The 12,617-nt window shown below is 43.3% G+C and overlaps 3 protein-coding genes across 7 annotated transcripts in view; all 3 read right to left on the bottom strand.

Moving 5' to 3' along the window:
* LOC113140992 (amine sulfotransferase-like) overlaps positions 1-12,617 on the bottom strand; it is a 29,731-nt gene that overhangs the window by 4,414 nt on the left and 12,700 nt on the right. Inside the window, exons 1-4 of one of the 5 annotated variants that reach the window (XM_026325152.2) lie at positions 2,799-2,870; positions 1,266-1,335; positions 1,003-1,174; positions 689-894 (exon numbers count right to left, since the gene is read on the bottom strand). In XM_026325152.2, coding sequence (XP_026180937.1) covers positions 689-894; positions 1,003-1,144 — 348 coding nt within the window. In that variant the 5' untranslated portion in view covers positions 1,145-1,174; positions 1,266-1,335; positions 2,799-2,870. Of the gene's footprint in view, positions 1-688; positions 895-1,002; positions 1,175-1,265; positions 1,336-1,583; positions 2,326-2,798; positions 2,871-12,617 lie in introns of those variants that run through there. The other 4 variants (XM_026325153.2, XM_026325151.2, XM_026325150.2 and 1 more) reach the window with 4 other exon arrangements.
* Positions 2,672-6,103, bottom strand: LOC113140993 (amine sulfotransferase-like). The gene is made up of 6 exons (XM_026325156.2): positions 5,355-6,103; positions 5,041-5,246; positions 3,884-4,010; positions 3,277-3,371; positions 3,009-3,180; positions 2,672-2,928 (listed from the first exon to the last, which is right to left on the bottom strand). The coding sequence occupies exons 1-6, from the start codon at positions 5,494-5,496 to the stop codon at positions 2,819-2,821; spliced, it is 852 nt and encodes a 283-aa protein (XP_026180941.1). The 5' UTR covers positions 5,497-6,103; the 3' UTR covers positions 2,672-2,818.
* Positions 6,257-12,479, bottom strand: LOC113140990 (amine sulfotransferase-like). The gene is made up of 6 exons (XM_026325149.1): positions 12,015-12,479; positions 11,701-11,906; positions 7,425-7,551; positions 7,055-7,149; positions 6,787-6,958; positions 6,257-6,706 (listed from the first exon to the last, which is right to left on the bottom strand). Exons 1-6 carry the CDS (start codon positions 12,154-12,156, stop codon positions 6,597-6,599), a joined length of 852 nt encoding a protein of 283 aa, XP_026180934.1. The 5' UTR covers positions 12,157-12,479; the 3' UTR covers positions 6,257-6,596.

Here is a 12,617-nt window from a genome sequence, read left to right on the forward strand (position 1 = left end):
TGAAGTTATGGGAAAGAGTAGTGGAGGCTAGGCTGAGGTCAGAAGTGAGCATTTGTGAGCAGCAGTATGGTTTCATGCCAAGAAAGAGAACCACAGATGCAATATTTGCTTTGAGAATGCTGATGGAGAAGTACAGAGAAGGCCAGAAGGAACTGCATTGTGTCTTTGTAGATGTGGAAAAAGCCTATGACAGGGTGCTGAGAGAGGAGCTGTGGTTTTGTGTGAGGAAGTCTGGAGTGACAGAGAAGTATGTTTGAGTGGTGCAGGACATTTATGAGAGCTGTAAGACAGTGGTGAGGTGTGCTGTAGGGGTGACATAGGAGTTCAAGGTGGAGGTGGGACTGCACCAAGGATCGGCTTTGAGCCCCTGCTTGTTTGCTGTGGTGATGGAAAGGCTGACAGATGAGGTTAGACAGGAATCTCCGTGAACCATGATGTTTGCAGATGACATTGTCATATAAACTTACAAAATATATAAACGTACAGCATTTTGTACAAACACACTGCATGTCCCAGTGAAATGTTGGTGAGGAATGAAAAATTGATACCATCCAAACCTAAACTGTAAAAAATGTTTCATTTATATAATAAATTATGTTGCATAATCTTTTATTATTATAGTAATAAGTACATTACACTCTTTATATAGATAATATATATTCTTTATATTCTTGTATAAAATACAGACCTTTGCCTTCTTGTCCTTCAGTCCTGGAGGCATGAGGGCTGGGATCATGTGGGAGGTAAATAGTCTTGGAGAGGGTCGCAGAGAATAATCTTCATTATCTTCTCTGTACTCCAGCCACGGCATCTGTTGAAAATTGTTTTCATATTCCTTCAGACCCCCGGCCAACTCACAGATAGAGATGATGATCTGCTGAGTCCATATAGTGCCTGTGAGGGGGAACAGTTTTGAAAAATCACACATCATCAGTGAATCTGGTCCCAGCCAGGACAGAAAACCAGGAACACAGATTGATAGTAAAGAGCTGTTTCACTGACCTGACTTTAGATAAGTGACGAGGAATATGTCACTGTCTCGTATTTCAAAGCTCTGCAGTGAATCAATGTGCTCGGCTGTTGTCAGACCAGCAGCAAAGTTGTGGTTTTTATATCGGCAGAGATGTTCAGTGATCTGCTCCATGTTTGTTCTGATTCACACTGAAAAATGGGACTGTCAGGAATAAGAGGAAAACAGCTGGACTCTGGACTTTGTGCAGGTTGTAAAGTGTTTGTCTCTGCATATAAAGGTATGAAACACTGACTGTGGGGTGTGTAGCAGCTGTAGTATGGTCAACACCAGGCACACCAAAATCCAGGATCTGCAACTTTATTCTATAAACACAGTAGCAAGAGACTCAATACAATACACACACAAGCAGGCTCTCTCCCGGTCTCCTATAGCAGGTCAAACAATATGCTAATGAGGCAAAATCTCTGTCAAAATAAACGTCAATGATAAGATCTAATAACGTATGAATAGCAACATAACATTATGTTTCCATGTAGTTGGAACCCAAAATACATAACTATTAAGCTCGCTAGCTTGGTTGAAATGAAAAGCGCACCGAAACACATCTTACCGGCACCATCATTATCCAGCTTTTGCCAGAAACCCGCTATGACGCTACATATGTGCGTCCGTTGTGTGTTTCATTAATTAAAGTCCCCGCTACAACAAGTAAAAAGGAACTATTGCACCCAAGAGGTTTACACTTACGTCAAAATAAGCAACACATAATAGCAATAGCAACACACAAAGCAAATATTTCCAAAATAAAATGACACAGTGAGGTTTTGAGAATGTTCACCAAAATAAAGATAAATAAAATAATTCGGCTACAGGTGCACACTGACACCAGCAGTAAACTTTAATTATAACAGTGTCACCCTCTTAAATAATGGCCTTACTCATATTTTCAAGTTTTTCAAAAAACAGAAAAAAATGAACCAAATATAGACTTTATGATATTTATGAATTCACACAAAATGGTTGACAACAGATGACTACTGACATACAAATAATGCTGTCAGTCAATTGTGTAACATAAGAGGATTATTATGATGATTATGATTAGATGACTTAGGCCAATTTTTGAACCTGCCTTTCTGACTTACGCAATTTTGAACTGGAGTGTGTGACATCAGCTAAACAGTGCACTTATTTTCATCACCAACAGGCAATGGGTCCTGTGTTATTGCAATACCTTCAGTAGCCAGGTGGATTTCTTTCTTTTTGAAGTGCTGCCATCTTGAAAAGCTTATAAAATTGCCTGAGTCAGTTAAAATAAAAAGGCCTCAGTCACTTTGTTGACATAGGTCATTATACTACAGGGCCAGAATCACATGACCTGTTCAAGTGAGCATGTAGGTGATTTTATCAGACATGGCTGACAGAGCTGACTTAGGCAAACAAATCATTTTTGTCAAAAAATGACTCAGGCCATTACTTTAAGAAGGAGACAACAGGGTTTATGATCAAGTGTTTAAACCTTCTGCAGTCAGTTTTATTCAAAGCCATATAACTGTATTTATATTTCATGGAGTCACAAGCTGAGAAAAACTCTGTGAAAATGAACACTTCAAATTTAAGAGGGAGGCACATTGTTAGTGTGACATGACATTCCACTAGGCCTAGACTTCTAAGGGTTAATCATTTTTGACTGACAGATCTATGGCACAGGCGAATATACTGATCCTGTCTGCAGACTAACACACATTAACTGTGAGTAGAGCCAGGTCCCTGTTGGTTTAATTCTGTATATGAGGATTTTGAAGCAATACAGAAAATGACAGGCCTTATTTGTTAATGATCTGCTTATTCCCAGATGAACTTCAGAGACAGGTCACCAAGTTTCTCCTGAAGCAGGTGATCCACTCTCTGACTCTGAGCAGCAGTAAAAATGTTCTTCCAGTCACCGACCTGACCTGCAATGACAAAATTGAAACTCTGCCCTTTATTTCTGCTCATATGATTCTGCACAGGAGCTGCAGTTTTCTTACGTTACCTTTGCGCATGAAGTTCCCACTGATCTTGTCTTGAGGTACAAACTCATAGTTTGCTTTTGGGTCTTTCTTCATGTTTTTAAATGTAGATTTTTCTACAACTTGCTCAATGTCTCCTTCACTGAGGTTTTTCCCTAAGAAAGTGCAGATTTTAGTCACTGCTGCCTTCAGGTCCTGTAGGAGAAGCAGAAGACCAACAGAAAATAACTAGAACTGATGAAAACATTATTGGATTGTTTTCAAATGAACCAGAAGAAAGAACATCTTTACCAAAATCATCTCCTCATAGGTGAGGAAGAGGATGTTGTACTGCTCTTTCTTTGTGTGCCACTCCCTGATGTGGTCAAACCAGGATCCTCCTGAAACTGCACAATTGTATGAAATATCTATTAATATAACATTTGATTTAACTCTTTCAAAGTTTTCTTACATACAAATGTTTAGCAATGCCAGTGCTGTGAAACAGGGTCTGTCAGTCCACTGCTTTGTTACAGACTGAAATATGTTGACAGCCAGTAGGTAGACTGCCTGAATGTCTGTATGGAAATCCATGTTGACTAGACAGGAACTGACTCTTAGCACAATATATTTCTTTTTCAAGATTCACCAGGGTTTATTGTCATTTCAAAATATGACTCACATGTTATTAAAGAAGTACTAAAGTCCCAGTAACAGCAGTAATGAAATAAAAACACTAGAATATAACACTAAGCAAAAGAGCAAATAAGTACAATGAAACAAAACAATTAATAAAAAAATAGAATCACAAAATTAAGCAAGAATAAGAAAGTGCAAATTTTAAAAAGTACAGATGTATACTGATAAATGGATTTAAATATTCACATGAAGAGGCTGCAGTTTGTGGTTGGTATCTCACCGTATCCTGTCAAATACTGCTCCAAAAAGTGCTCAAAGCTCTTGGGAGTCTCCATATCAGCCCAGGCATTGCTGAAGTGGTAATAGGACACGATGTTGTCCTTTGGGTTACGCATCACATAAATGATCTGAGAAACAAACAATGTTAGATAAATTATTTTAACAAATAGACTCAGAGAACAAACTTAAAGGTTTTAGTCAATTTTACTTGAACAAGGAGTAAACTGTCACTAAGCACACAGAGCGCAGAGTGAGAGATCACTGACTAGGCACAGCCAGGCACATCTTTTTAATGGTCAGGCACAGGATGAGATCAAGTGAAAACAAAGAGCGGAGACACTCCCCACTTCAAATATATATACTATAATGTCATAGGTCATGTGAACAGAAAGAGTAGTCACTCTCACCTAAAAGATATATAGCAGTATGATACTGAAAGTCTTTTATCAGTAAGTCAAAATCAGAACAAGCTGCTCAAAAAGAAACGTTATGTCTGTACATTAGACAATAGGCCCTGTTCAGCAGTGTCCCAATAGGTAAAGTAAGGATTTGATTACTCATGTTTGTTAAATAACTTAAAAGGAAAACTCAAATCTTAATAAATTCATTTCAAATAGCAAAGTAGGTCACAAGAACTATTTTCAGATAGAATTGTCAGTCTGGTCATTTTGCACTAAAACAGGGAAATGTATTCTTAATATACAGTACCAGTCAATACAGGTCAGTAAGAAATTGACAAGTATGTGGGATTAGACACTGTGTTATCATAATGTCATATGTACAACACTGACGTCTTTCAAAATACATCAAAAAATGTCTGTGAAGATTCTCAGTCGTCCAGGGGAGGTTATCTAGAGGTTGAGTCATGGCAATTGGACTTTCAGTTCTTTAAGGCTGAAAAGCCTCAGGCTTGGCTCAAAAAATAGATAAACTTACAGCATTTTGTACAAACACACTGCATGTCCCAGTGAAATGTTGGTGAGGAATGAAAAATTGATACCATCCAAACCTAAACTGTAAAAAATATCATCTGATGTTTCTTATATAATAAATTATGTTGCATAATCTTTTATTATTATAGTAATAAGTCAATTACATTCTTTATATAGATAAGATACATTCTTTTATATTCTTTATATTCTTGTATATAATATAGACCTTTCCCTTCTTGTCCTTTAGTTCTGGAGGCATGAGGGCTGGGGTCAGGTGGGAGGTAAATAGTCTTGGAGAGGGTCGCAGAGAATAATCTTCATTATCTTCTCTGTACTCCAGCCACGGCATCTGTTGAAAATTGTTTTCATATTCCTTCAGACCCCCGGCCAACTCACAGATAGAGATGATGATCTGCTGAGTCCATATAGTGCCTGTGAGGGGGAACAGTTTTGAAAAATCACACATCATCAGTGAATCTGGTCCCAGCCAGGACAGAAAACCAGGAACACAGATTGATAGTAAAGAGCTGTTTCACTGACCTGACTTTAGATAAGTGACGAGGAATATGTCACTGTCTCGTATTTCAAAGCTCTGCAGTGAATCAATGTGCTCGGCTGTTGTCAGACCAAGGAGAAAGTTATAGTTTTTATATCGGCAGAGATGTTCAGTGATCTGCTCCATGTTTGCTCTGATTTACACTGAAAAATGGGACTGTCAGGAATAAGAGGAAAACAGCTGGACCCTGGACTTTGTGCAGGTTGTAAAGTGTTTGTCTCTGCATATAAAGGTATGAAACACTGACTGTGGGGTGCACACTGACACCAGCAGTAAACTTTAATTATAACAGTGTCACCCTCTTAAATAATGGCCTTACTCATATTTTCAAGTTTTTCAAAAAACAGAAAAAAATGAACCAAATATAGACTTTATGATATTTATGAATTCACACAAAATGGTTGACAACAGATGACTACTGACATACAAATAATGCTGTCAGTCAATTGTGTAACATAAGAGGATTATTATGATGATTATGATTAGATGACTTAGGCCAATTTTTGAACCTGCCTTTCTGACTTACGCAATTTTGAACTGGAGTGTGTGACTTCAGCTAAACAGTGCACTTATTTTCATCACCAACAGGCAATGGGTCCTGTGTTATTGCAATACCTTCAGTAGCCAGGTGGATTTCTTTCTTTTTGAAGTGCTGCCATCTTGAAAAGCTTATAAAATTGCCTGAGTCAGTTAAAATAAAAAGGCCTCAGTCACTTTGTTGACATAGGTCATTATACTACAGGGCCAGAATCACATGACCTGTTCAAGTGAGCATGTAGGTGATTTTATCAGACATGGCTGACAGAGCTGACTTAGGCAAACAAATCATTTTTGTCAAAAAATGACTCAGGCCATTACTTTAAGAAGGAGACAACAGGGTTTATGATCAAGTGTTTAAACCTTCTGCAGTCAGTTTTATTCAAAGCCATATAACTGTATTTATATTTCATGGAGTCACAAGCTGAGAAAAACTCTGTGAAAATGAACACTTCAAATTTAAGAGGGAGGCACATTGTTAGTGTGACATGACATTCCACTAGGCCTAGACTTCTAAGGGTTAATCATTTTTGACTGACAGATCTATGGCACAGGCGAATATACTGATCCTGTCTGCAGACTAACACACATTAACTGTGAGTAGAGCCAGGTCTCTGTTGGTTTAATTCTCTATATGAGGATTTTGAAGCAATACAGAAAATGACAGGCCTTATTTGTTAATGATCTGCTTATTCCCAGATGAACTTCAGAGACAGGTCACCAAGTTTCTCCTGAAGCAGGTGATCCACTCTCTGACTCTGAGCAGCAGTAAAAATGTTCTTCCAGTCACCGACCTGACCTGCAATGACAAAATTGAAACTCTGCCCTTTATTTCTGCTCATATGATTCTGCACAGGAGCTGCAGTTTTCTTACGTTACCTTTGCGCATGAAGTTCCCACTGATCTTGTCTTTAGGTACAAACTCATAGTTTGCTTTTGGGTCTTTCTTCATGTTTTTAAATGTAGATTTTTCTACAACTTGCTCAATGTCTCCTTCACTGAGGTTTTTCCCTAAGAAAGTGCAGATTTTAGTCACTGCTGCCTTCAGGTCCTGTAGGAGAAGCAGAAGACCAACAGAAAATAAGTAAAACTGATGAAAACATTATTGGATTTTTTTCAAATGAACCAGAAGAAAGAACATCTTTACCAAAATCATCTCCTCATAGGTGAGGAAGAGGATGTTGTACTGCTCTTTCTTTGTGTGCCACTCCCTGATGTGGTCAAACCAGGATCCACCTGCAACTGCACAATTGAATGAAATATCTATTAATATAACATTTGATTTAACTCTTTCAAAGTTTTCTTTTCTTCTTTTTCAAGATTCAACAGGGTTTATTCTCATTATAGTACTGGGAGACAAGTACCTCAAAATTGTCTATTGGTGTAATTGTGGAGTAAATAATCATTTTCTAATCTTTTAGTCATTTTATCCTGATTATTTTAGTTCATTAGCACTGTATTCTGTCTTTGTCTTTAACATCATCATCAACAACCAGAATGAGGAGTTGGTATCTCACCGTATCCTGTCAAATACTGCTCCAAAAAGTGCTCAAAGCTCTTGGGAGTCTCCACATCAACCCAGACATTGCTGAAGTGGTAATAGGACACGATGTTGTCCTTTGGGTTACGCATCACATAAATGATCTGAGAAGCAAACATCCAACCAGTTTAGCCTGATCCAGTACACACTGGTCTCTGTTTAATGACACCTCATGTTTTTAGCTTACTTATTTTTACCTGTGCTAAATCAACAATTTGAAAAGATTTCTATGATTCTGACTTTGTATCTAGTAATTAAAGCTGAAATAGTTTAATGTATCAATTAGTTCAATGACAATATTGATATGTAACATTTTTTTATATAATTGATTAATATATATATATATATATATATATATATATATATATATATATATATATGTATACACACATACTGTATATGTTCAATATATATATATGTATAATTGGATTCCTTGAACCGCCACCTTATCGTGGTGGAGGGGTTTGAGTGCCCGTATGATCCTAGGAGCTATGTTGTCCGGGGCTATATGCCTCTGGCAGGGTCTCCCAAGGCAAACAGGTCCTAGGTGACGGACCAGACTAAGAGCGGTTCAGTGACCCCTTATGGAGTGACAATTGAGGACCGTGACGTCGCTCGGCATAGCGAAGCCGGGGCCCCACCCTGGAGCCAGGCCTGGGGTTTGGGCTCGTAGGCGAGCGCCTGGTGGCTGGGTCTCCCCCCATGGGACCCAGCCGGGCAAAGCCCGAAAGAGTGACATGGGGCCGTCCTTCTGTGGACCCACCACCCGCAGGAGGATCCATAAGGGGCCGGTGCATAGTGGATCGGGCAGTGGTCGACGACGGGGACCTCGGCGACCCGATCCCTGGATGCTGAAACTGGCTCTAGGGACATGGAATGTCACCTCACTGGGTGGAAGGAGCCTGAGCTTGTGCGGGAGGTTGAGCAGTACCGACTAGAGATAGTCGGGCTCACCTCCACGCACAGCCTGGGCTCTGGAACCCAGCTCCTTGAGAGGGGCTGGACTCTCTTCTACTCTGGAGTTGCTCGCGGTGAGCGGCGGCGAGCTGGTGTGGGCTTGCTCATAGCTCCCCAGCTCAGCCGCAATGTGTTGGAGTTTTCCCCCCAGAGTGAAAGGGTCGTTTCCCTGCGCCTTGGGGTCGGGGATGGGTCTCTCACTGTTGTTTCGGCTTATGGGCCAAACAACAGTGCTGAGTACCCGGCCTTTTTGGAGTCTCTCGGGGGGGGTGCTGAAAGGTGCTCCTACTGGGGACTCCATAATTCTGTTGGGGGACTTCAACGCTCACATGGGCAGTGACAGTGAAACCTGGAGGGGCGTGATTGGGAGGAACGGCCTCCGTGATACGAACCCGAGTGGTATTCTGTTGTTGGACTTCTGTGCTAGTCACAGTTTGTCCATAACGAACACCATGTTCAAGCATAAGGGTGTCCATCAGTGCACATGGCACCAGGACACCCTAGGCCGGAGGTCAATGATCGACTTTGTAGTCATGTGATCTGACCTTCGGCCGTATGTCTTGGACACTCGGGTGAAGAGAGGGGCAGAGCTGTCAGCTCATCACCTCCTGGTGGTGAGTTGGATCCGCTGGCGGAGGAGGAAGCGGGACAGACTTGGCAGGCCCAAACGTACTGTGAGGGTCTGTTGGGAATGTTTGGCCGAACCCACTGTCAGAGGGGTCTTTAACTCACACCTCCGAGAGAGCTTCTACCAGATCCCGGGGGAGGCTGGGGATATTGAGTCCGAATGGACCATGTTTTCCACCTCCATTGTCGACGCGGCAGCTAGGAGCTGTGACCGTAAGGTTTCGGGTGCCTGTCGTGGCGGCAATCCCCGAACCCGGTGGTGGACACCGGAGGTAAGGGATGCCGTCAAGCTGAAGAAGGAGTCCTACCGAGCTTGGTTGGCTTGTGGGACTTCCGAAGCAGCTGACAGGTACCGCAGGGCCAAGCGTGCTGCAGCCCAGGCGGTGATTGAGGCAAAAACTTGGGTATGGGAGGAGTTCGGTGAGGCCATGGAGAAGGACTACCTGTCGGCCCCGAAGAAATTCTGGCAAACCGTCCGGCGCCTCAGGAGGGTGAAGCAGTGCTCTACCAACGCTGTTTAGAGGGGAAGTGGTGAGCTGCTGACCTCGACTGGGGATATTGTCGGACAGTGGAAGGAATACGTCGAGGATCTCCTCAATCCCATCAACACGTCTTCCATAAAGGAAGCAGTGGCTGGGGATTCGGAGGCTGATCCATCCATCACCCAAGCCGAAGTCACTGAGGTAGTTCGGCAGCTCCTCGGTGGCAAAGCACCGGGGGTGGATGAGATCCGTCCCGAGTACCTCAAGTCTCTGGATGTTGTTGGGCTGTCATGGCTGACACGCCTGTGCAACATCGCGTGGCGTTCGGGGACAGTACCCCTGGATTGGCAGACCGGGGTGGTGGTTCCTCTTTTTAAGAAGGGGGACCGGAGGGTGTGTTCCAACTACACAGGGATCCCACTCCTCAGCCTCCCGGGGAAGGTCTATGCCAGGGTGCTGGAGAGGAGGATCTGGCCGGTGGTCGAACCTCGGATCCAGGAGGAACAATGCGGTTTCCGTCCTGGGCGTGGAACACTGGACCAGCTCTACACACTCTCGAGGGTGCTCGAGGGTTCATGGGAGTTTGCCCAACCAGTCCACATGTGTTTTGTGGACTTGGAGAAGGCATTCAACCGGGTCCCTCGTGACATCCTGTGGGAGGTGCTCCAGGAGTATGGGGTCCGGTCCGGGGCTCTTTGCTGGGGGCTATCCGGTCTCTGTACAAACGGAGCAGGAGCTTGCCGGTAGTAAGTCAGACCTGTTCCCAGTGCACATTGGACTTCGGCAGGGCTGCCCTTTGTCACCGGTTCTGTTCATTACTTTTATGGACAGAATTTCTAGGCACAGCCAGGGGCCGGAGGGAGTCCAGTTCGGGGACCACAGAATTTCATCTCTGCTTTTTGCAGATGATGTTGTCCTGTTGGCTCCATCGAGCCAGGATCTCCAGCGTTCGCTGGGGCGGTTTGCAACCGAGTGTGAAGCGGCTGGGATGAGAATCAGCACCTCCAAGTCCGAGGCCATGGTACTCAACCCGAAAAAGGTGGTTTGCCATCTCCAGGCCAGGGGAGAGATCCTGCCTGAAGTGGAGGAGTTTAAGTATCTCAGGGTCTTGTTCACGAGTGAGGGAAGGACGGAACGTGAGATTGAACGACAGATCGGGGCATCGGCAGCAGTAATGCGGTCGGTGTACCGGTCCGTTGTGGTGAAGAAGGAGCTGAGCCGGAAGGCGAAGCTCTCGATTTACCGGTCAATCTACGTTCCTACTCTCACCTATGGTCATGAGCTCTGGGTCATGACCGAAAGAACAAGATCGCGGATACAAGCGGCTGAAACGAGCTTCCTCCGCAGGGTGGCCGGGCGCTCCCGTAGAGATAGGGTGAGGAGCTCGGTCACCCGGGAGGAGCTCGGAGTAGAGCCGCTGCTCCTCCACATCGAGAGGAGTCAGTTGAGGTGGCTCGGGCATCTGTTTCGGATGCCTTCTGGGCGCCTTCCTGGGGAGGTGTTCCGGGCATGTCCCACCGGGAGGAGGCCCCGGGGAAGATCCAGGACACGCTGGAGGGACTATGTCTCCCGGCTGGCCTGGGAACACCTCGGTGTTCCCCCGGAAGAGCTGGAGGAAGTGTCCAGGGAGAAGGAAGTCTGGGTATCCCTGATTCGGCTACTGCCCCCGCGACCCGGCCCCCGATAAGCGGTAGAAGAATACTTATGACCATGTGATATTTCAATTTTTCTTTTCTAAAAAATTTGCAAAAATTTCTACATTTCTGTTTTTTTCTGTCAAGATGGGGTGGTGAGTGTACAGTAATGAGAAATAAAATGAACTTTTTGATTTTGGCAAATGGCTGCAATGACACAAAGAGTGAAAAATTTAAAGGGGTCTGAATACTTTCCGTACCCACTGTATCTCAAATAGCAAAGTAAGTCAATAGAGAACGATAGTTTACAGCATTTATTACAAATAGGCTACATTTGTCCCAGTGAAATGTTGGTGAGGTACAAAAAATCGATACCATCCAAACCTACACTCTAAACCATTTTTGTAAATAGTATCTAATGTGATGTTTTATATATAATAAATTCTATTACGCATTTTCTAGAATATTTTATCACTATAATAATAAGTAAATTCCAATTTTTTATATTTTATTTTCCTAGTAGTACTGTGCTTGTATAAAATAGGCTTCAGACCTTTGCCTTCTTGTCCTTCAGTCCTGGAGGCATGAGGGCTGGGGTCAGGTGAGAGGAAAACAGCCGTGGAGAGGGTCGCAGAGAATAATTTTCATTTTTCTTTCTGTACTCCAGCCACGGCATCTGTTCCGGGTTATTTGGATATTCATTCAGACCCCCGGCCAACTCACAGATAGAGATGATGATCTGCTGAGTCCATATAGTGCCTGTGAGGGGGAACAGTTTTGAAAAATCACACATCATCAGTGAATCTTGTCCCAGCCAGGACAGAAAACCAAAAACACAGATTGATAGCAAAGAGCTGTTTCACTGACCTGACTTTGGATAAGTGACGAGGAATATGTCACTGTCTCGTATTTCAAAGCTCTGCAGTGAATCAATGTACTCGGCTGTTGTCAGACCAGCAGCAAAGTTGTAGTTTTTATATCGGTAGAGATATTTAGTGATCTGCTCCATGTTTGTTCTGATTCACACTGAAAAATGAGAGAAATGTTTTGTATATTGGACTGTCAGGGACAAGGAGAAAACTCTGGACTCTGGACTTTGATTTGTGCAGGTGGTAATGTGTTTGTTGTTCATGTAAATGTCTGAAACACTGACTGTGGGATGCACACTGCCACCAGCAGTAAACTTTCATTATAACAGGGTTTTTGTTGTAGGGCAGCATGATGGATTAGTGGTTAGCACTGTTGCCTCACAGCAAGATGGTTCCTGGTTTGAAACCCATCAGGGGCCTTTCTGTGTGGAGTTTGCATGTTCTCCCTGTGCTTGTGTGGGTTTTCTCCAGGTACTCTGGTTTCCTCCCACAGTCCAAAAACATGTATGTCAGGTTGATTGGTGACTCTAAATTGCCCATAGGAGTGAGTGTGTGAGGTTGTTTGTCTCTATGTGGCCCTGTGATGGACTGGTGACCTGTC

The sequence above is a fragment of the Mastacembelus armatus genome, chromosome 8 (genome assembly GCF_900324485.2).
Source record: "Mastacembelus armatus chromosome 8, fMasArm1.2, whole genome shotgun sequence".
In the NCBI taxonomy this organism is placed as follows: domain Eukaryota; kingdom Metazoa; phylum Chordata; class Actinopteri; order Synbranchiformes; family Mastacembelidae; genus Mastacembelus; species Mastacembelus armatus.

Excerpts from the sequence above, each read along its gene's own strand:
- LOC113140993 (XM_026325156.2), bottom strand. The coding sequence starts at position 5,496 with ATGGAGCAGATCACTGAACATCTCTGCCGATATAAAAACTATAACTTT. Across the intron at positions 5,247-5,354 it reads CGTCACTTATCTAAAGTCAG|GCACTATATGGACTCAGCAG; the intron begins GTCAGTGAAACA and ends TCCCCCTCACAG. Across the intron at positions 3,372-3,883 it reads GCAGTATTTGACAGGATACG|TTTCAGGAGGATCCTGGTTT; the intron begins GTGAGATACCAA and ends ACAATTGTGCAG.
- LOC113140990 (XM_026325149.1), bottom strand. The coding sequence starts at position 12,156 with ATGGAGCAGATCACTAAATATCTCTACCGATATAAAAACTACAACTTT. Across the intron at positions 7,552-11,700 it reads TGAAGGACAAGAAGGCAAAG|ATCATTTATGTGATGCGTAA; the intron begins GTCTGAAGCCTA and ends TTTGCTTCTCAG. Across the intron at positions 6,707-6,786 it reads TGGGAACTTCATGCGCAAAG|GTCAGGTCGGTGACTGGAAG; the intron begins GTAACGTAAGAA and ends TTGTCATTGCAG.